Consider the following 23,373-nt stretch of genomic DNA (forward strand, 5'->3'; position numbering starts at 1 on the left):
TTGGGTAAGTGGTTGGGATAAGAATCAGCACTCCACTGGTTCGACACCCACTCCTACCATGAGCTCAGTAGGCGGCCTTGGGTATGTGGTTGGGATAAGAATCAGCACTCCGCTGGTTCGACTCCCACTCCTGCCATGAGCTCAGTAGGTGGCCTTTGGTAAGTGGTTGGGATAAGAATCAGCACTCCGCTGGTTCGACTCCCACTCCTGCCATGAGCTCAGTAGGCGGCCTTGGGTAAGTGGCTGGGCTAAGAATCAGCACTCCGCTGGTTCGACTCCCACTCCTGCCATGAGCTCAGTAGGTGGCCTTTGATAAGTGGTTGGGCTAAGAATCAGCACTCCGCTGGTTCGACTCCCACTCCTACCATGAGCTCAGTAGGCGGCCTTGGGTATGTGGTTGGGCTAAGAATCAGCACTCTGTTGGTTCGACACCCACTCCTACCATGAGCTCAGTAGGCGGCCTTGGGTATGTGGTTGGGATAAGAATCAGCACTCCGCTGGTTCGACTCCCACTCCTGCCATGAGCTCAGTAGGTGGCCTTTGGTAAGTGGTTGGGCTAAGAATCAGCACTCCGCTAGTTCAACTCCCACTCCTACCATGAGCTCAGTAGGCGGCCTTCGGTATGTGGTTGGGCTAAGAATCAGCACTCCGCTGGTTCGACTCCCACTCCTACCATGAGCTCAGTAGGCGGCCTTGGGTATGTGGTTGGGATAAGAATCAGCACTCCGCTGGTTCGACTCCCATTCCTGCCATGAGCTCAGTAGGCGGCCTTGGGTATGTGGTTGGGATAAGAATCAGCACTCTGCTGGTTCGACACCCACTCCTACCATGAGCTCAGTAGGCGGCCTTGGGTATGTGGTTGGGATAAGAATCAGCACTCCGCTGGTTCGACTCCCACTCCTGCCATGAGCTCAGTAGGTGGCCTTTGATAAGTGGTTGGGCTAAGAATCAGCACTCCGCTGGTTCGACTCCCACTCCTACCATGAGCTCAGTAGGCGGCCTTGGGTATGTGGTTGGGATAAGAATCAGCACTCTTTTGGTTCGACACCCACTCCTACCATGAGCTCAGTAGGCGGCCTTGGGTATGTGGTTGGGATAAGAATCAGCACTCCGCTGGTTCGACTCCCATTCCTGCCATGAGCTCAGTAGGTGGCCTTTGGTAAGTGGTTGGGCTAAGAATCAGCACTCCGCTAGTTCGACACCCACTCCTACCATGAGCTCAGTAGGCGGCCTTGGGTATGTGGTTGGGATAAGAATCAGCACTCTGCTGGTTCGACTCCCACTCCTGCCATGAGCTCAGTAGGCGGCCTTGGGTATGTGGTTGGGCTAAGAATCAGCACTCCGCTGGTTCGACTCCCACTCCTACCATGAGCTCAGTAGGCGGCCTTGGGTATGTGGTTGGGCTAAGAATCAGCACTCCGCTAGTTCGACTCCCACTCCTACCATGAGCTCAGTAGGCGGCCTTGGGTATGTGGTTGGGATAAGAATCAGCACTCTGTTGGTTCGACACCCACTCCTACCATGAGCTCAGTAGGCGGCCTTGGGTATGTGGTTGGGATAAGAATCAGCACTCCGCTGGTTCGACTCCCATTCCTGCCATGAGCTCAGTAGGTGGCCTTTGGTAAGTGGTTGGGATAAGAATCAGCACTCCGCTAGTTCGACACCCACTCCTACCATGAGCTCAGTAGGCGGCCTTGGGTATGTGGTTGGGATAAGAATCAGCACTCTGCTGGTTCGACTCCCACTCCTGCCATGAGCTCAGTAGGCGGCCTTGGGTATGTGGTTGGGATAAGAATCAGCACTCCGCTGGTTCGACTCCCACTCCTACCATGAGCTCAGTAGGCGGCCTTGGGTATGTGGTTGGGCTAAGAATCAGCACTCCGCTGGTTCGACTCCCACTCCTACCATGAGCTCAGTAGGCGGCCTTGGGTATGTGGTTGGACTAAGAATCGGCACTCCGCTGGTTCGACACCCACTCCTGCCATGAGCTCAGTAGGCGGCCTTGGGTAAGTGGTTATAAATCAGTTCTCTGATACAGTTTAAACTAACAAAACACAAACACGTCCTGGGCTGCTTCCAGTCCCTTTTGGTTATTTGCCACGGATCAAGAGCCAAGGGCTCTTTGGCTCTTGCCTTTCTTCGGCTCCTGTCCAGGGATTCATTCCTCAGGCCACTCTCAGACTAAGCACCTGCAAGCAGACAAGAAACAAACTCAGCCTGGGTGGTTCCCACCTGCTGCTAGCCAGTTACCTAGCTCTTTCTCACTTCCATGTTGCGTTGTTTCTGTGTGCCAGCATTTGCTTTTCTCCAGGACGTAAAAAGGGAAAGGCTTTCAGACATGCAAGTTTTACCACTTGGGAAGAGCTCATCATTATGAGTCTCTCTACACAAGACATCTCAAGTGTAGGGAGATGCAATGTTAGCCAGGAAGCATAGTTTGAAAAGTCTGTGTCAATTTCACTTCTCTACTGGAAGGTAGTTTAAAAAGACAGAGCCACTGAAGATTGCTCCTCAGAGGGTTTGTTAATTTCATCTTCATTTCCCCAAAGGCTCTGTCAATTTCACCTTCCCTAAATGAAATTAACAAACCCTCTGAAGAGTGATCTCTGGTTCTGTCTTTTTAAACTACCCTCTTGTAGAGGTGAAATTGACAGAACCTTTGGAGGTGAAGATGAAATTAACAAACCCTCTGAGGAGCGATCTCTTCAGCTCTGTCTTTTTAAACTATGCTTCCTGGCTAACATTGTGTCTCCCTATGCTTCAGCATCCCTGTGTAAGATGTCTCGCGTAGAGAGACTCTATATCTGAAGTCTGTTGACTTGTACATTCCCCCAAAGAATGAACCACATGGCCGATTAAAAAAGGATAGAATGGTGAATTGCTCTTCTTCCTTTTGATGCTGGTCGCGAGAGGTATCCTTGCAGCCTTCATCTTCCTGCTCAATAACAGCCAGCAGTCATTAAAACTATACAGTCCATTTTCTGTGGCATTAAACACCATGTTTCCGATTACTGGCATCTTGCCAGTTTTACGATCTGTTGCAAACGAGCGTTTTCCCCAACATTATTCCTCATCAGTTTGCTCTTGGATTTCATTACTGGTTAGTGGCCCGTGAGAACCTGAATTCCAGATTTCTCGGAAATTTATAGTTTGCCAAAGTGAGGGTGCTCTTAATGCATCTTTTTATTTTATTTTGTGTGTGGCTAAAAGTTAAAACCGGGAGGGCCAAGAGATCTTTATGTGTCACCATAAAGTCAAGGTAATGCAAGGAGAAGTGACAGCGGGCTGCTGGAGCAGCAGTATTTAATTCGAGTATGATCCCTCCACCCCGTTTCCCACTGTCAACATATAGATTGTAAGCAGGGACTTATGCATTGGTTTGTTTATGCCACTCTTCCAACGTATTTATTTAAAGTGTTCATAGTCAACCTTTCCTCAAATGGTCTCAAAGCAGCTTAGAACAAGGAACTTTACCAAATCTATAAAAGCAGTGAGAGAAGTAAAAATGCACAGCAGTAAACCAAAAAGAGCCACGCCCCAAGTAATGCACTCAGTGAAATAACATTAAATAGTCTTGTATATTATTAAAAGCAATGGAAAACAGAACAAGTATGTACCTTGGGTATCGTTTAAACCAGGGCTTTTTTTCTGGGGAAAGAGGTGGTGGAACTCAGTGGGTTGCCCTTGGAGAAAATGGTCACATGGCTGGTGGCCCCGCCCCCTGATCTCCAGACAGGGGGGAGTTTAGATTGCCCTCCGCACCACTCCAGCGGCGCGGAGGGCAATCGAAACTCCCCTCTGTCTGGAGATCAGGGGGCGGGGCCACCAGCCATGTGTCCATTTTCAAGAGGTGCCGGAACTCCGTTCCACCATGTTCCCGCTGAAAAAAAAGCCCTGATTTAAACCTAGAAAACTCGGATGAAAATTTCAAGGTCCCTAAACAGCGCAATCCTAAGCAGAGTTACTCCAGTCTAAGACCATTGATTTCAATGGGCTAAGACTGGAGTAACTGCTTACGTAGAATTGCACTGTTAATGAAGTCCAAGGTGTGAATGGACATTTTATTATTTTAAATTTTTTAAAAATTGTATATATAAATCAGGTTCGGAGGAGTTAGTCATGTTAGTCTGAGTTACAAAACAGTGAAAAGTAGCACCTTTAAGACTAACCAACTTTATTGTAGCACAAGCTTTTGAGAACTACATCTCCCAAATGCAACTGATGAAGAGAGCTGTGGTTCTCGAAAGCTTATGATTAGTCTTAAAGGCACTACTGGACTTTACTATAAACCAAGTTGAGTCTCTTTTTGCTTTATTATTGTATGATTTTTTTTTTACAGTATCACATACAGTGATGGTGTTATTTACTTACTTAATTACTTCACTTATACCCCCCCCCATTTCCCCCCAGTGGGGAGCCAAAGTGGCTTACATCATTCTCCTGTCCTCCATCTGACACTCTAACCACTAGATCTCAGTCTTACCTGGTCTTGAAGCAGAAAGCCGGAAAACACAACAAACAATTAACATGTGTCCCAACAAAAATAAATAAGACGAACATCAACAAGACTCTTTAAAAACACCAACAGACTCAAGAGCAGCAATTAACAGAAAGAATCAGCAGGTTCTTAACATCTTTTTTTTTAAAAAATAGCAGACACCAAAAGTAGATTCAATTACATCCAATTTAAGAAAATGCAGGGGGGGGGGAATTAGGTCTATCAAGAGACAAATGGATAAAGGGAAGATATTTCACTATCAAGGGGCCACCGTAAAGAAGACCCTGTCCTTCAGAACCACGTACTTTCTTTCAGAATGCAGGGGAAAGTGGGCCAGGGCCTCTAAAATTATCCTGAAATACTGGATGTGCATCTGTGAGCCAGTGGTTCTTTAAGTACCCCCGGTGCCAAACCATTAGAGTTTAAATGCAAGAGGCACTCTGGGCTCAGAAATGATGTTTTTGTTTTCTGGACATTGAGTTCGTCTTTGGAGGTGCTGTGTGAAGTCTGGTGGGTGGCTATCATAGATGTGGCCCCCTTTGGAATAACCTGTCCCAAGAGCTTCATTTTGTCCTGGCATCAGTTTAAAAAATACTCTTTAGGAAGGATGCTTGGAGAATCACTTGTGGGCTTTATCTGTTATTGTATCTGGCTGGGTGATTGATCGTACGCCACTGGCTTGTCTGTACGCTTTTCTTTTTTGGCCGGGCTGGATTATTGATGATTGTTTTATATTGTTTTAAATCTCTGTTAGAAGCCACCCTGCGGCTCCTGTGTTAGGACGGAAGGATATAAATGGTTTTAATAAATGGTAAATATATAAACATGAAAAATAAAGAGCCATAATTTCCTAAGTGCCCTGAGAGCCGGGTATGGTCCAAGATGAATTTCCTTCCTGGCTATTCGGAGAGTTGGCAGAAGAGCAACGGCTCAGGGGTGGAGTTCCTGCCTGGTTGGTAGAAAGTTCCAGGGTTCATCTTTGGTGTCTCCACTCACAGGATCTCAGGTAGTCGATGCTGGGAACACTGATAGAGATTCTGCAGAGCTGCTGCCATCCAGAGTAGACACAAAGGAGCCATATGGATTTATATATATTTTCATATATCCCTTGCTAGGCATGTGATATGACAGGGAATCTTGTTGCGTGCCTTCCTTCTTGTTCTCTTTCCAGGCTGCAGTGGAATAAAGTGTTGCCCCACCCAACTGTAGTCCTTTTGGTTCTGTGCTAGTCTATAGTCTGATAGCTTTCTATCTAGACATGGGCACGAACCGCATTACGAACCAAAAAAACCCATGAACCACCCAATCTTCCATTTGCAATCCGGCGGTTCATGAGTGTACTTGGCCAACGAACCAGTGTTCGTTAGAGACGCGGTTCGTTGTGTTCTTCCGTGGTTTGTGAAGCCAGACAGTCAGGCACCATCAATCAATTCACTTGGAAACGGAGCCAGGGGAATGCCTGAACTCTGTCTGCACTCCTTCTGTCGCCCTGGAAACCCGAATCGAAGCCCAGCTTACCTTGATCAGCAGGTCTTCCTTCTAACCATGGAGCTGCAAAGTGGTTACAATTGGTTACATGGGAGAAGACACCCGGAGGGAGGGAGGGGGAAGGGGGTTGTTCTGTAGCCATTGGCACTCCAACCTCATCCCTGCAAACCCTGATAGGCAGTTCTGACGGCCAACCCCTTGTACACTGGGCCAACGTCACCTGGTGGCTCTAATTGTATCGAGTGGGACTTTCCAGGGGGGCTCAGATTGGAGAGGGTATAACTCCAAGATCCCTCTTGCAATCTTGACCAAACTTGGGTGCTGGCTGGAGGAGAGCCTGCTAAACATTCCCCATGAATATGGGCTCTCTAAGTCCAACAGGGGCCATTCTGATGCCCACGAACCTCGAACCAGTTCATCAGCTGGAAAAGTTCATTGTGGTTCACTAGTTCAGGTTCGTCGGCGGTACTGAACCACAAACCACCGGTTCGTTAATTTTTTTTTCGTTCATGCTCATGTCTATTTCTATCCCTGATCATTTGAATAAGTTTTAAGCAACAAGAAGTCAGCATGATGGAAGACTGCTTTTCTATCTTTTCAACTTGGGGTGGCATTATTATAGGGTTGCCAGACAACCGGTGGGAGGATTGGGGCGGGGACATGGAGGGAACGTGATATCGTTTGCACCATTACTTCACTACAAGGGAAAATCGGGAAGAGACAAAGAGTAGCTCTAGGAATCACCAGAAACTTTGTGGTTTTCTATGGGAGGCTGGCAAGCCAAGTTTTTATGTTAGGAAATTAACATATTTTCCCCAAAAGTAAAGAGGTGACAGGGAGTGGAACATTTGGAGGAACTGGAGAATAGGAACAGGGGTGCTTAATCCTTTCCCACCTGCCAATTCTCCCCTGTAACACCTCTCTCTAACATGATTTCTTTCAAAGTTGGGGATGGGGAAAAATCAGGGAAAGTTGTTTGAGGAAGGATTATGGGAAAGACTCTGAAGGGAAGGGAATACCTAACGATTCCCTTCCGCTTGCTTATTCCCCCTTGCTAATGTTCCTCCCCTCCATGATAGTGTTACAAAGGTAACTATGAGATTGGACATAATTCATCCCTGGGTTATCACACTGAGGCTTTAGAGGGAAGAGATGAGAGCTGGAGCTTCTCCTATGAACAAAAGTCTTGTGGGTCATGGCGGTTGCTTGCAACCTTTCCTGACCCATTGAGGTGCAAGCATGTTACATCAGAGTCACATGACAGGAAGTGGAGGAGCCAGAGTTAGGATATCATTTTTCAGATGGCTGGAACAGGTTGTGCAAAATGCGTCAACTAGGGAGAGCTTTTGGGGAGAGGGGTGTCTCTGAACTTGCCTGTATTAACACACAATCCTCTCCGTCACTGAGGGACCTCAACACAAGCTGTTTCTTTAAGTACCACCGCTCTCTAGCTAGGCACAATACCAGCAGGTCCTTCCAAAATGCAGCAAAAAGTCATTGTTTTATAGAATATGACTCTACTCAAGGGTGAAACCATGGAGTAACTCTCAGGGCCAAGCTACAAGTGACGAATGACACTTGAACGGCAAGTGGATTGAGTGGAGGGCAAGTGAACAGGGAGAAATACACTTGCTGTTCAAGTGTCATTTGTCACTTGTAGCTTGGCCCTAAGTACTACTCCTCAAAATACTCCCGGCCCGGGTACTGAGTTTCTAAACCATACAATAAATCGATTTTTATATATTTTAAATTATTTTAATGGCACTACAGTGCTACAAGTGCATCAAGACAACAATCGTACATCCTAATCAATAACAATCAATGGTAAATTCAGTACATACAAATACAGATATATAAGCCGAAATAGCTGATGGAAAGCCTCTGGGTGTTTCTCCAGGGCAACAGTCTCATAGGTCCACACTTCCTTGAAAAAGATGAGGTAGATGATGCCAAAATAAAGCGCAAGGTGCAGGAGAGATCTTCACATAACCGTTCTAGGCGTGTTGTTATCCTTCTTCAAACAGATGTCCACGCCTTACAGATTATTGGCCACATCTGTTTTGCACAGCTGTGCTTTTTCAAGGGCAAACAATTAATCTGTAAACTCACACTCCTCTAATCTGTTCCCATCTCACCCCGTCGGCTTGTTTGTAGCGTCCCAATTTAATTTAAAATATATATATATATATATAAATCGATTTATTGTATGGTTTAGAAACCCAGTACCGGGTGTTTTTTGAGTAGTTGTTTTATAGAAGGTTACCATCTGAGGGTCAGTCTCATGACTGAAGACCACAAGAAGAAGGTTTAATATTAGTCTGCTGTAGAACAGCAGGATTTGGGTCCGGTGGCACCTTAGAGACCAGCAAGATTTGCAGGGTGTAAGCTTTTAAGATGCAGCGCTCCTTTGGTGCCTGAAGAAGGGAGCTCTGACTGTCAAAGGCTTACACCTTGAAAATCTTGTTGGTCTCTGAAGTGCCACTGGACTCCAATCCTACACAATAAGAGTGCATTCAATGATATTTCAGTTGTTAGCAGGGCTTTTTTTCTGGGAAAAGAGGTGGTGGAACTCAGGACCGCACAATGACGTCACTTTAGGTCAGCTGGAACAAGGGGGGAGTTTTTTAAAGTTTAAATTGCCCTCGGCGAAAATGGTCACATGGCTGGTGGCCCCGCCCCCTGATCTCCAGACAGAGGGGAGTTTAAATTGCCCTCTGCTCCAGTGGTGTGGACGGCAATCTAAACTCCCCTCTGTCTGGAGATCAGGGGGCGGGGCCACCAGCCATGTGACCATTTTCAAGTGGTGCCGGAACTCCGTTCCACTGCATTCCAGCTGAAAAAAAGCCCTGGTTGTTAGCCATTTAATGAAAGGACTGCCACGTTATCATATATTTGCATGTGTGGCGTAGTGGTTAAGAGTGGCAGGACTCTAATCTAGAGAGCCGGGTTTGATTCTCCACAGCAATGCTTGAAGCCGGCTGGGTGACCTTGGCTCAGTCACAGCTCTCTCAGCCCCACCCACCTCATCGGGTGATTGTAGTGGAGATAATAATAACATATTTTGTAAACCACTCTGAGTAGGCATTAAGTTGTCCTGAAGGGTGGCATATAAATCCAATGTTGTTGTTTATTGTTGTTGTTGTTATAAAACTGTCATGGGGCCTTTTTCCAAGTACCATTTTTTCCTCTCCTCAGTGGGCAAAGTTGATTTGGTCATGATAATGGTTGAAAGCAAAGCACCCCCCTTCTTAACGTTGAACCCCAGCTGCTCTGGCCTGTATTTCTGCCCCAGCGGAAACATTTCCCACCCCTTGCAATAGAAGCCCTTTGGATTCTCCTTCACCGCAAGTATCCCACGGCGAAATGTGCCTCCAGCAGCAGCAATCAATCCCCTGGCGTGATAATAATACTTATTACCTACCACCTTCTTGTCTTCAGAGCCCGATATGGGCTAATTAATCCTACCAGGTAGGGGAGTGTTACTAAATAACTCGCTGAGAATTCTGTCTCAAGAGATCCCCACCCCACCCCTCCTTGCCTACCTGCACTAAAATCCAGGAGGGACTTCCCGGCACGGAATGGATTTTGAGAGACAGTTGAACTGCAAACACAACGCAAGGAAGGAACGTGCTTGCTGAGTTAAATTTTGGAAGCTGCTGGGATCGAGGGCAGACCCTAGGATATGTTTTGATGAGGATTGCTTGTCAGGGACTTGAACTGATAGCACCGTGGTCTAAATCCATCCATCTGGGATTGCTTGTGGCCTGGTCTCAGAGCTCTCTTCAAGAATCGAAGAGGATAAGGGCAGGCAGCACTGTGCTCTACAACTGGTAAGCAGTAAGCAGCCTCAGGGTGGGCCAGGCTGGGTATAAATATTGGGAGACTGACTTTTCCTGACAGTACTTTCTTCCTGTCCTACTTCGGGCTCCAGTTCTTGCTGCTCAAACACGTAGCTCTAGTTCCTGAGTATGACTATCTACATTATTTTTAGTCCATCTTTTTCACGGAGACTCCAGGCAGATTACATAGTGTAGGTCAATATGATCCATTGCTGAGACATACAACAGCAACAACAACTGTGCTTGTATACCGCTCTTCTGGACAGATTAATGCCCTGCTCAGGGCAGTGAACAAGGTTGGCATTATTACTTTCCCCACAATACAGCTGGAGAGGTGGGACTAAGAGTACCACCTTAGGCCACCTGCAGCGCTCCTGCAAGGCCACCTGCAGCGCTCCTGCAAGGCCACCTGCAGCGCTCCTGGCAATTGCGGGATTTGAACCAGCAAAATGTTGATTCGCAGCCCAACCACTTAACCAGTTTGGTGTAGTGGTTAAGAGCGCGGGACTCTAATCTGAAGACACAGTTGAACTGCAAACACAACGTAAGCAAGGAACGTGCTTGCAGAGTTAAATTTTGGACACTGCTGGGATCAAGGGCAGTTTGCTATTCTTTAATAGCGAAGAGTCCAGTAGCACCTTTAAAACGAACCAACTTTATTGTAGCATAAGCTTTCAAGAGCCACAGGTCTCTTCGTCAGATGCATCTCATCTGATGAAGAGAGCTGTGGTTCTCGAAAGCTTATGCTACAATAAAGTTGGTTCATTTTAAAGGTGCTACTGAACTCTTTGCTATTTTGCTACTGCAGACTAACACGGCTAACTCCTCTCTTTCGTTAAGACCATCCTCCTCTCTTTCGTTAAGACCATGACATAGAGCTGCCTGGAGAGGGTGGGGTTTGGGGAGGGGAGGGGCCTCGACAGGGTATAATGACATACAACCCGCTCTCCAAGGCAGCCATTTTCTCAAGGGGAACTAAGCTTTGTCAGCTGGAGATCAGTTGTAATTCTGGGAGATCTCCAGCCACCACCTGGAGGCTGGCAACCCTATGTGCTCCCCCACCCTTCTCGCAACTTAGATACCTTCAGGAGACTACCATGGAAAATGTGCACAAATGAAAGGAGGGCGGCACATTTTTTTGCCAATTCCTCCTCGTTCTGGCTGCGTCGTCCATGCTATTCCTGGGGTTCCCCCATCCTCCAGGAACAACAGTTTGGAGGTCACTTTGGGTCGTAGTGGAAGGGGGAGGCAAGGAAGTCATGTTCCTCTATAAGAAATGCCTTCCATCAGCAGAGATTTAACACAGGATCCAAGCCCTTCTCGAGACATTCAAGGTTATTCCAGCGCCGGATCTTGGCAATTTACATTCTGGGCTTGCCCTACCATAAAGCAAGAAACACCTAGACTGACGTTATTGCCCAGCCCCAGAGCCTTGACAAGATGCAGATGCTATCATTAGTCTATAAAAGAAACTCTAAAAGGCAAGTTTTAGGCGATGATGTTGCATAGCAAACCTCCCTCGTCTTGCATTTAAACAGCATCATTGTGACAATCCATCAAGTTCAGTATCACAAGCAGGAAGTGTGGTGGCAGCCGCTGCATGCATTATTGTGGAACGGTAAATGGGTTTTGAGGGAATGTGAAGGTGTGAAGTGATGGCGGATGCCCCTGCCACTGCAACCGCTTCTGGCTCCGGTAATGGGCACCAAGGATCCCACGCCTATTGAGCAGTCCAGCCCTCGGCCACATTTCTGCAATCTAGCACAGGGACCCCAGCACGGTTCCCGTGGGCACTATGGTCCCTGCTGACACCATGGCCGTTTCCGCACGACTTGCCGGCCTCCGGAGTGTTGCACAGCTGAATTCACTTGGGAGCACATCTTGCCTTCACTCTGGCTTTCTCATGCCTGTAATGTTCGATAAGGTGTCAGGACGACTTTTACAGAGTCCCGTAAAAACGGGAGAAGTTACCCCCAGCAGCCCTATGCAAAGAACAATAAAAGATCAAGGGCATTTCTGAGATACCATCTGAAGCTACTCTCTTTATTGAAATTGCTCCTATTCCCAGAGGAGATTCTGCGGTTCCTTTCTTTTAAAGCTCCCAACTGGCCTATCCATTGGATCAGCTGCTGATATAACTTAGCCATGGCAGTAAAGAGTCCTTTGGTACCTGGAAGGCTAGCAGATTTATTGTGGAAGAACCTTCCTTGGGCCCGGGCCCATATAGATCTCAACCACCCTGAGCAAAAGGAGGAAGGGAAAATAAGCTTTTATGAAGTGTGGCCAAACAATGCAAAAGATTCCAGTGGGAACATCACTGTGGAAAAGCTGGTGAGAAGGGGGCAAATCAGGGGAAATGAGGCAAGGAGGAAGGTTAGCTCAGCTACCTTAATACCATATCATCATCATCATCATCATCATCATCATCATCATCATCATTATTATTATAACTATTTATTGCATTTAAATTGTGGTTTTTATGTTTTATGATGTTGTGACTAGAGATGGGCACAAACAGCAATACGAACTAAAAAAAGTCACGAACAGCCCAATCAGCTGTTCACGAACAAGCTGTACCTGAGGCCCCATCCTAAATGAACAGGTGGTCGTTGCCTCATTCGTGGCTGTTCCTTGCTGTTAGTCAAGCCAGACAGTCTGGCACCTGCAATCAGTTCCCTTGGCAACCGGAGGCAGGGACTGCCTGAACTCTGTCTGAACTCCTGCTGTTGCCCTGGAAACCCCAATCTAAGCCCAATTTAGCTTGATAGGCAGGTCTTCCTTTCAAGTGTGAAGCTCCAAATTTGTTACAGGGAGGCAAAGAGCATCGGGGAGGGGGGCTTCCAGCTCTGGTTTTGCAGAAAGTGAGGGAGAGACAGTTGCTGTTGGCATTTTGAGAGAGAGACAGGGTGAGTGCATTGGAGCTTGAATGTTCTTTGTGTGTGGTGGGATAGGGATCTACCCCTTCAAGTTCCAGGGCTGCTGCCAGGCTCTGGGGCCAAGCTATTATTTATTATTGGTACATTTCCTGCTGCCTGCTCAGGTAGGGTTTCTGGGAGTGGTGTGGTAGAGATCTACCCCTTCAAGTTCCAGGGCTGCTGCCAGGCTCTGGGGCCAAGCTATTATTTATTATTGGTACATTTCCTGCTGCCTGCTCAGGTAGGGTTTCTGGGAGTGGTGTGGTAGGGATCTTGATGGCTGGAGGAGAGCCTGCTGGCCCCGATGAACAATGAACATGTTCGTGAACAGGGCCATGTTCATGGTTGTTTGTGAGTCCCTGTTCGTGGACGGCAACAAACAACGAACATCATGTTCGGGTTTTTTTCTGTTCGTGCCCATGTCTAGTTGTGACCCACCCTAAGCCCTTGTGTGGGGAGCGTGAGATATAAATCGAACAAAACAAACAAACAAACAGTCCTGACCTATGTATTGTCGAAGGCTTTCATGGCCGGAGAACGATGGTTGTTGTGGGTTTTCCGGGCTGTATTGCCGTGGTCTTGGCATTGTAGTTCCTGACGTTTCGCCAGCAGCTGTGGCTGGCATCTTTAGAGGTGTAGCACCAAAAGACAGAGATCTCTCAGTGTCAGACATGAGATCTGACACTGAGATCAGACATGAGAGATCTCTGTCTTTTGGTGCTACACCTCTGAAGATGCCAGCCACAGCTGCTGGCGAAACGTCAGGAACTACAATGCCAAGACCACGGCAATACAGCCCGGAAAACCCACAACAACCATAGTCCTGACCTAAATTGCCCCCACCCCATAGATGCTATTAATTACATTGGTCAGAGACAGGAGAGATGGTCCTAGATCTCCAGTGTCTCCTCTTCTTCAGCCTTATTGAAAACACAATAAAGCAGAATTCTGTAAGTTTTCCTTGAAAAGCATTCTGTGCCTGTTTTGGGGCCCTATGTTTTTATTTTAGGAATCGTACTTGTTCGAGACGGATTAAAAGATCTTGCCAAACGGAAAAAGTTTAAAATTGGCTTCTGTTTGGCTTCTTTTTTTTAAGATTTATTTTTTCCGGGGAATACATATATTAGACACGAAGCTGGCTTGTTTGCTATTATCAGCTAAAAGTTGTTCTGGGAGCACTTGCAAGAGGGCAGTGTATAAAAATGCTCAAGGAAGACAGGACAATAAGATTGCTCAGGTTTGAAACGACAATGAGTGTGAACATTCCAGGGGGCGATTCTTGGTGGGCACAAAGGAAAGGGGCACACTTTGGGGTCTCCCCGGAGCCTATAAATATTGCTGTGGACACTGAAAACATTCCATCTGTGTTTTCATGCGCGGCTATGTGCATGCGCCCCTGTGACTCGATATATGGAATTGTACCGGCCTGCTGGTATCTGTTTGTTGCCTGCCAGACAGATGTTAGTCTTTTAATTAAGGGAACTGGTGGTAATAAAATCCCCATAGAGTCCATGAAGGATTCATAGCCTTAAGCTCAATGTAGGTTTGTACAGGAGTGGGGAAGGCAGTCAAGGGGAACTGATGTTAAATCAAGTCGGGAGACATATGGACTCAGTTAAAGGCCGGTCCCCTTCCGCTCCTCCTCACATTGTTACTTCAGTCCTGGGTTAATTACTCATCACTGGCGCTCGCAACATATTTTTCCCCCAGCTGCTACCTTTGAGGCTATTTTTCTGGGCCAGGATCATTGCCAGAGGAGGAATGGAAGAGCTGGGAGATCAGCCACACATTCTCTGGATGCCATCGGGTGGATTTATTACCCTTAATACCCTTTGGGGCATATTGGTGTCTGGTCTCTCCTTCTTTCTGCTGTTCCCACATGCTTGTCTCTGTCATGCAACTCCAGAAAGTACTGAAAGTTTCTGCACATAAACATCTTTCTGTGATAGGGTTTTGTCCTAAGGCAAAATAGTAAAGAGTGCAGTAGCACCTTTAAGACTAACCAACTTTATTGTAGCATAAGCTTTTGAGAGCCGCAACATCGACGAAGAGAGCTGTGGTTTTTGAAAGCTGATGATATATCTGATGAAGAGAGCTGTGGCTCTTGAAAACTTATGCTACAATAAAGTTGGTTAGCCATAAAGATGCTGCTGTACTTTTTGCTACTGGAGACTAACATGGCTAACTCCTCTAAAGCAGTGAATGTATATAGGTAAGGACTAGAGTCGGTAATCAATGAAGAAGAAGAAGGGGGTGCACATCAAGGCTAAAAAAAAAGGCCAATTGGTGCAAAGGGAAGAATCTTTAATAATTTTCCACCCTTACGTGTTTCGCACACAGCTTCATCAGAGGGAATCTTCCTTTTAGTGACCTTTCCGTATATGCACTTTAGTACCTCACTTTAGCAATTCGCTCTGATTGATTGATTAAATTTATAATCCACTCTCCCCATGAACGGGCTCAGAGCAGATAACATGATATTAAAATTTACAATAAAATGCACTTTAAAAAAAAACATAAATAGACAATTCAGAAAATAAACCAGCTCTAGACGGCGGCTCATATTTATACCCCAACCAGATATTCTGTGGGGTGGGAAATTGAGAAGCGGAAGTGGTCCAGCCAGTGGTTGAGGATTGAGGATTGCACTGCCCCCCAACAGGAGACCGGTAGGAAGGCTTGTCCATAACCCAGACTCAACCATATGCCTGGCAGAACACCTCTGTCTTACAAGCCCAGCGAAAAGATAATAGATCTTGTTGGGCCCGGATTTCAGCAGCCCGAGAGTTCCACCAGGCTGGTGCCAGGACCGAGAACACCCTTGCTCTGGTCGAGGCACTCTGTTAAAGTGCATATATGGGAAAGACACTAAAAGGAAGATGAAGCTGTATGCAAAACATGTAGGGGTGTACAATTATTGAGGACTAGAGTAGCCAACTATGCGTTGGGAAAATTCCTGGAAATTTGGGTTGGACCTGGGGAAGGTAGGCTTTGGGGAGGGGAGGGACCTCAGTGCGGTATGATGTCATAGAGTTCACCCTCCAAAGAAGCCATTTTCTCCAGGGGGAGATGATCTCTTGAGTCTGGAGATTCCAGGAGATCTCCAGACTCCACCTGGAAGTTGGAAACTTCTAAAAGCAATAGGGTTGCCAGCTCCAAGTTGGGGAAATTCCTGGAGATTTGGGGAGTGAAGCCTGGAGAAAGTAGGGTTTGAGGAGGGAAAGGACCTCAGCGTGGTATAATTCCATACAGTTCACCCTCCAAAGCAGCGATTTTCTCCAGGGGAACTGATCTTCAAGGCCTGGAGTTCAGTTAATTCCGGGAGATCTCCAGCCACCACCTGGAGGCTGGCAACCCTAAAAAGCAACCCCTTCCCCTCTGCTTCTAGGTCAGGCTGAGCTCTGGTAGGGAGGAAAGGTGCCCCACTATGTATTGCAGAAGACAACGTTGTGTGAAGCAGCAGCTGTCTGGTGTTCTACATGCACTGACTACATATCGAAATGTCATCAAAATGTTCTCCCAAAACATGACTGGTGATAGCAAACTGAGCAGCTCTGAGCGCTGTTATACAGCAAATGCTCTCGACGTCCATGGTAACCAGTTATTGGAAATCTCTCTGCCTCTGTCTTCCCCCTGCAGGGCCCAGGACACTTTTCGTCAAACGCCAGCAGGCCTCCAAATGAGCAAATCATGAGAAAACAATTTTTTTACAACAGATAGCTGCCAAAAGAAACTCAGCCACTGCCCTCTGGCTTCACCCAGAACAGATTTCCAAACCGGTTATCAAAAGAACCATTGACTCTATGAGGCCAAAGGCCATTAGAATTGAAGCACACAAGAAAAACATGAAGAAAATGCAATAAAATTATAATGTTTTGATTTTTTTTTTTCATTTCGTAAGCCACCTTGGGTACTAGGTTCCCGGAGAAGTGCCATAATTTTTTTCTAGATAAATAAATGTAGAGGAGAGAAGATATCTTGTTCCCTTCCTGTGGGAACTGGGGAGCAGGCAAGCGCATGAGGTGCTATTGGATCTTGAAAAATATTTTGATGGTTAATATATACCCCCCAGGGCCAGCGCGCCCATTGAGGCCAGGTAGGCGGTGGCCTCAGGCACGGGGTGCTGGAGGGAGCACTGGAGGAGGCGCAGGGGGCGGGAGCACATGCCACAGAGCTGCAGCCTCCTATCCCTCCCACCCTGCGCCACCACCACCGCCAGCACACACACCCCTGGCCGGGCGCAGCAGCTGTGGGCAGGCGTCTGCGGCGGTGCAGGCAACCGAACGGGAGAGCTCAGAGGCCACCCACACACCATCCCAGCCACCCACCGCAGCAATCGGGCCAGCGGTGCACGCGCGCCCGTGATGACGTCACATGTGACGTCATCACGCAGGCCTGTGTGTGCATGCGGGGGTGCCCGGCTGGCTGTCCGGCTGCTAGCGCCGAAAACCCTGGTGCCACCCCTGATACCCCCACCAGGAATTTTATTTGGATTAAAAGTTTTTCCTTGTGATGTTTTACCAATAGGAACTCCCTACCCTATACTGTTATTAGTTCTGGCAAGGGGATGAAAAGGCAGATATGATATAGATAACTACCTTTTTTTTCTACCAGGGTTAATAGGAGCTCAAAGGAGAAAGCATTTGCCGGCCAATATGGTGTAATGGGTAGAGTGTCGGACTAAGATGTAGAAGATCCAAGTTCGAATCTCCACCCTGCTATGGAAACCTGCTGAATGACATTGGGCCAACCATATCCTCTCAGGCTAACCTACCACACCGGAGTGCTGGGATGATTAAATGGGAAAAGGAGACTGATGTATGCTGCTTTGAGCTCCTTATTTTATTTATTTATTTATTATTTATTTATAGTCCTCCTTTCTCACTGAGGGTGAAGCTACAAGTAACGAATGACACTTGAACGGCAAGTGTATTTCTCCCTGTTCACTTGCGCTCCACTCAATCCACTTGCTGTTCAAGTGTCATTCGTCACTTGTAGCTTGGCCCTGAGACTCAAGGTGGATTACATAGTGTGAGACTAGTACAATCAGTAACCAGGACATTTCCATGCATTGCCAAGGCATGCCTCTGACGAAGAGAGCTGTGGTTCTCAAAAGCCGATGATGCATCTGACAAAGAGAGCTGTGGTTCTCGAAAGCTGACAATGCATCTGACAAAGAGAGCTGTGGTTCTTAAAAGCTTATGCCTCAAAAAAGTTGGTTAGTCTTAAAGGTGCTACTGGACTTTTTACTGTTTTGCAACTACAGACTAACACAGCTAACTCCTCTGGATCTAAAGACATTTCCGTAAACAATGCCACAGAGGAACAATGGGATAAATAAATGTATCCAATAGACTGGTAAAACAAAATGGTGGAAAGCGTGAACCCCCCCCCCTCCCCAATCACACACCTAAACCTTGATCCAAATCAGGCTGCTTTTTCAGCTTAAAACATTACTTTGGAGAGTTTGGGTCTCCGATGTCTCATCTACTTGTACCTTAAAGCAGCTTTATCTCTGGGTTCATTGCATCCCGTGATATGATTTCTGTTCATTCCAGGGAACAAACCAAAAGATGACCTGCTGCTGAGAAAGGTCAAACTATGTGTGCCTATTAATGTATAGCATGCTTTTGTGCATGGTAGTGAACCATTCTGCAAAACTCATTTAAGAAAAGCTGATCTAGCAAAAGAAAGGATCCAAAAGAACCAGTTGCCATCCAATTGATCATTCTTTACCCAGAATTACCCAGTTCTTTACCCTGTTCTTTCCAATAGGGACCCAAAATGGCTCACACCGGTCTCCTCTGCTCTCGTTTTATTCTCATAAGTACCATCCTGTGAGGTAGGTTAGGTTGAGTGTGTGTGAATGACCCAACGTCACCCAGCGAGTTTCCGTGGCAGAGTAGAGATTCGAACCTGGGTGTCTCACATCCTAGTCCGATACTCTAACCACTGCACCATACTATCTCACAATTCAGAGATAATTTGGGAGTCTTGACATGACATTTCTCAGAACTTTTGAGGGGAGAAAACTCTCCTGGGTATGTGTTGGGATCCAACCCTTCCAGGTATTGTGAGAGTGAAGAGGGAGAGGGTGTCAACTGCCAAACGGCCCTTTCTCCCAGTCCTGGCAACAAGGATTAAGTGTGAGATTTTTTTTTTTTGTCTGTATTCTACTCTTCTAACTTTTAGTATTCTTACGATGGGATGGAGATTAACAGCCTGCCAGTGGAGCTGACAGTCGTGTGGAATGGGAATTTCAACATTGACAACCCTGCGCAGAACAAAGGTAACGAATTATTTCAACTTGTCCTTGGAAGTGGTAACCTTAGCAACGGGGCTGCATCCCTCCATACTCTTGACAAAGCAGTCACCCGTTCCCCTCGCTGACTACCAGAGGTCCTTTTTTACGTTCTCTGTAAATTACTAATATTTGTGCTAGTTTCCCTCTTGCTCTTTCTTCCGGAGCACCTGAAAAATAGCGCTCCCTCACCCCCCAGCTCTGACTCCGTTTCTCCCCTCTCTAAACCCTGTTGACAGCCCACTGAGTTCATCGAGTGTCACCGGTAGCTTAACTCTTCTCTTTTTTGGCCATGGGTCCCCAAACTTTTTGAGCCGGTGGGCACCTTTGGAATTCTGATACAGAGTGGTGGATGTAACCACAACACGTCTGCCACAGGAGGCAGTCCCACACACATAGGGAAAGCCCAAGTGAAGGGTAGAAAGGGGGTGATTTAAAAAACACATTCCATTGCCCAAAGAGATGTGGCTACCGTATAGCTAGGATAATGTTGCAAGGGTTCCCAAGTCAGCCTATTGGAGATGAAAAATCAACAGGAAGGGAAACTGCAGCGTTCTTGGGAAGAGTAAAGAGTCCAGTAGCACCTTTAAGATGAACCAACTGTAGTGTAGCATAAGCTTTCGAGAGCCACAGCTCTCTTTGTCAGATGCATCTGATGAAGAGAGCTGTGACTCTCGAAAGCTTATGCTACAGTAAAGTTGGTTCATCTTAAAGGTGCTACTGGACTCTTTACTATTTTGCTACTGCAGACTAACACAGCTAACTCCTCTGGATCTTGGGAAGCGTGTCCCACAGTTTGGGTGCCGCTGTGGAAAAAGCCCGGCCTGTGGCCTTGTGGGCCTCCCCTCTGATGGAATCATGCGCTGAGGCTGGTAGACAATTCTGGGGGTCTGTAGGTGGTTGGTGGTGGAGAGTGCCCTCAAGTCATAGCTGACTTATGGCGACCCCTGCTTTATGGCATTTCTGTTGTGAGTGCAGTGCAAATGTAGTAATCGCTTTTCAGTCCCTTTCCTAATAAATCTGAATGTTGAGCTCAGCTTTTTTGCTACCGCTGCTCACCAAATTAGTCTTTTCAGTGCGGTCTCTACCACAAACCTCAAGTTTCCTTGTCTGGGCAGCCGCAGTCAGCTTAGATCCCATCAGCTTATATTTGAAGTTCAGATTAAGTACAAATCATTATCTATTCGTTTACGTGACCCGTATGTTATGAACTACCCTCCAATCCCAAGTTGATTTATATATAAATAGTCACAAGCAGGGGTCATTTCGTAGAAAAAGAGCTGGAGGAACTCATTAGCACAACTCATTAGCATAACTCATTAGCATATGCCACGCCCCCTGACATCACCTATCCTGGCTGCTTTGGACCCAATCCTGGCCATTCAGGACCGAAATTGGGCCCCAAATGGCAAAAAGGGGCTGAAAATGGCCGAAAAGGGGCCCAAAAATGGTCAGGATTGGGCCGCTGATGAGCAGGAGAGTGATCCACCACCCGTCAGAGGCCCAATCTGGGCCGTTTCAGCCCCAATCCAGGCTGAAACGGGCCCAAAATGGCCGAGAGTCAGGTGGGCGGGGCCACGTGACGTGACCTCTTTGGGGAACTGCCAGAACTGCGTTCCTGCGCGTTCCCCCTCAAAATGAGCCCTCGTTGCAAGTGAAACAAGTATATGCATGTGACAAATCCTAATTTGTTAGGCTTTGACAAATCCTGCCAGAGTGACGCTGTCTACAGGATGCCTGTCTGTTTTTCTCCCAACAGTTCACCTGTACAAATGTGGAGCTATGCGCGAGAGTTGCGGTCTGTGCTTGAAGGCGGATCCAGACTACGAGTGTGGCTGGTGTGAGGGCCAGAATCAGTGCACACTGAAGCATCACTGCCCCATTCCAGAGAACCGGTGGCTGGAACTCTCCGGAAGTGGAGGGAAGTGCACCAATCCCAAGATAACAGGGGTCAGTCCTCCGGATATATTTTGTTTTCTCCTCAATTCGTAGTTTGAAATACAAAGGTTACCCGAAGCAAGGAGCCAACTATTTAATTTCATTTACACCCCACGTTTCTCCTCATTTACAACATTCTCATCACTTCCATTTTATCTTCACGCGACAACCCTGTGAAGTTGATTGGGCTAAGCATGTGTCACTGGCCCAGGATCACCCAGAGAGCTTTCATGGCAGAGTTGGGATTTGAACCCCAGTCTCCCAGATCTGAGGGCCAAGCTACAAGTGACGCCTGACACAGGTTGGACACTTGTCAGCTTCCTTCAAGTTTTGATGGGAAATGTAGGCATCCTGATCTTACAGCTTGGCTCTCCATTTAATAGAAATTTACAGAACCCCGCCCCCCACACCCAGCAGAGGGGAAGGGGGCGCCCAGCGAGAGCACGATGCCTGCACTACCCTCCCAACCGCATGTTCTCCCTCCCATAGACTGACACTCTGTAAACGTCAATTAAATGGAGAGCCAAGCTGCAAGACCAGGACACCTACATTTTCCATCAAAACTTGAAGGAAGCTGACAAGTGTCCAATCTGTGTCAAGCGGCAATTGTAGCTTGGCTCTCAGTCCAACTCGCTGACCTCTACATGGGAAGCTCCCTTATTCCGGGTCAGGCCATCGCTCCATCTCGCACATGGTTGTCTTCTGACTTGCATTGGGTCTCCGGGGTCTCAGGAGCAGAGAGAGCTTTCTTAGTTCCGCTACCTTAGAAGATGATAAGGATAATGATGCTGGTTTGGTGGTTAAGAGCAGCAGGACTCTAATCTGAAGAGCCAGGTTTGATTCCTCTCTCATCCGCTTGAAGCCAGTTAGGCGACCTGGGGTCAGTCACAGCTCTCTCAGAGTTCTCTCAGCCTCCTCGCAGGGTGATTGTCATGAGGATAATAATAACACACTTTTGTAAACTGCTTGGAGTGTGCGTTAAAGTCATCCTGAAGGGCGGTATAGAAATCAAATCCTGTTGTTATATATTTAAATATTTCTGTCCTGCCTGTCTCCCCGCTGGCAACACAACGCGGCTTTAAAAATCAATATAAAATATAATTTAGGCACACAAATAAGGAAGAAAAGAAAATATATTAAAGCATGTCAAGGTGAGAAAAAATATGTGGACCTCAGCAAGGGGTGGGAGCAATTATCATGTCTTCTGTCTTCAAATCCATGGGAAGCAGACCATTGTCTGCACGCAGTTGGATGCTGCAGTCCCAAGAAAATGTGTTTCCTAATAAGTATGCTGAGGATTGCAGCTGAAATCCCGCTGGGTCAACATGTTTACAATAAAGTGCGTCTCAATCAAGTGAGAAGAGTTTACCGCCAGCCACTCTTCACTAAAGTTCTCTTGATTTTTGGCCTTATTGACAACGAAAAGCTCACAAAAGGACCTCATTAGCATGGCGTCTAATTAGTATGCATTCAAGTTTGCATGGGCACTAATGGAATCTGAACCGGCTGTGAGTATCCAGGAAAGAGATCTTGGCATCGCGGGGGATAGTTCAATGAAAACATTAATTCATGGTGCAGCAGCAGTGAGAAAGGCAAATTCCGTGTTAGGGACCGTGACGGGTGAATGCTCCCTGTCTGGAATAGTAACTCAGTTGCCAGTTATGAACACCATCGCTGAATGCTCAAAAAAAGTTGGGGGTTTTTTCTTGAGAGTTCTGAATGTGCCCCCGGTGTCAACTGCGATCCAGATTCACAGACTCTGCTGTTAGAGCGAGTCCATTTTCAGTCCAATTACAACCACCAGTAGCTTCTGTGATACAGTGGAGTGAATACTCTCAAAGGATAATTTCTAAGGCTGTATGGAATTATGAGAAAGTTTCAAACACTGCTCAATGGAATAATAGTAGAGGTAGGATCCACCTGAGTGCAAGCAAGGCATGCAACGGGCACTTACCCTGGGCTCATTCAGGAGAGGCGTCAAAGACTTTATTTAACATTGAATGAGACAATGCTTTTTTCCACTATGATAAACTGGTGTAATGTATCATATTTTCAGTGCAATAAATGTACAGTCAGACAACCAGCTTGCTGAAAGGCACTCTCTCTGAGCCCAGCCTACCTTGCCAGGTTGTTGTTAGGAGGATAAAATAGAGGAGAATGGTGACATGAGTTGCATTGGATTCCCATTTGAGAGCAAATCAAGGTATAAATATCAAAATAAATACGTCAAAGACCCTCCATGCTTCTGAGGCCTTGGCAGCTGCGCAGACATTAACAACAACAACAACGACAACAACAGTGTGCTTAATATACCACTCTTCTAGACAGATTAATGTCCCACTCAGAACAGTAAACAAAGTCAGTGTTGTTATTATCCCCACAAAACAGCTGGAG

The 23,373-nt window shown here is 46.8% G+C and overlaps 1 protein-coding gene across 1 annotated transcript in view; it reads left to right on the top strand.

Annotated features, from left to right (window-relative positions):
- PLXNA4 (plexin A4) overlaps positions 1-23,373 on the top strand; it is a 749,270-nt gene that overhangs the window by 567,183 nt on the left and 158,714 nt on the right. Inside the window, exons 11-12 of the mRNA XM_054988198.1 lie at positions 18,933-19,029; positions 20,801-20,991. Coding sequence (XP_054844173.1) covers positions 18,933-19,029; positions 20,801-20,991 — 288 coding nt within the window. The remainder of the gene's footprint in view (positions 1-18,932; positions 19,030-20,800; positions 20,992-23,373) is intronic.

Source organism: Eublepharis macularius, chromosome 9 (assembly GCF_028583425.1).
Source record: "Eublepharis macularius isolate TG4126 chromosome 9, MPM_Emac_v1.0, whole genome shotgun sequence".
Classification (NCBI taxonomy): Eukaryota; Metazoa; Chordata; class Lepidosauria; order Squamata; family Eublepharidae; genus Eublepharis; species Eublepharis macularius.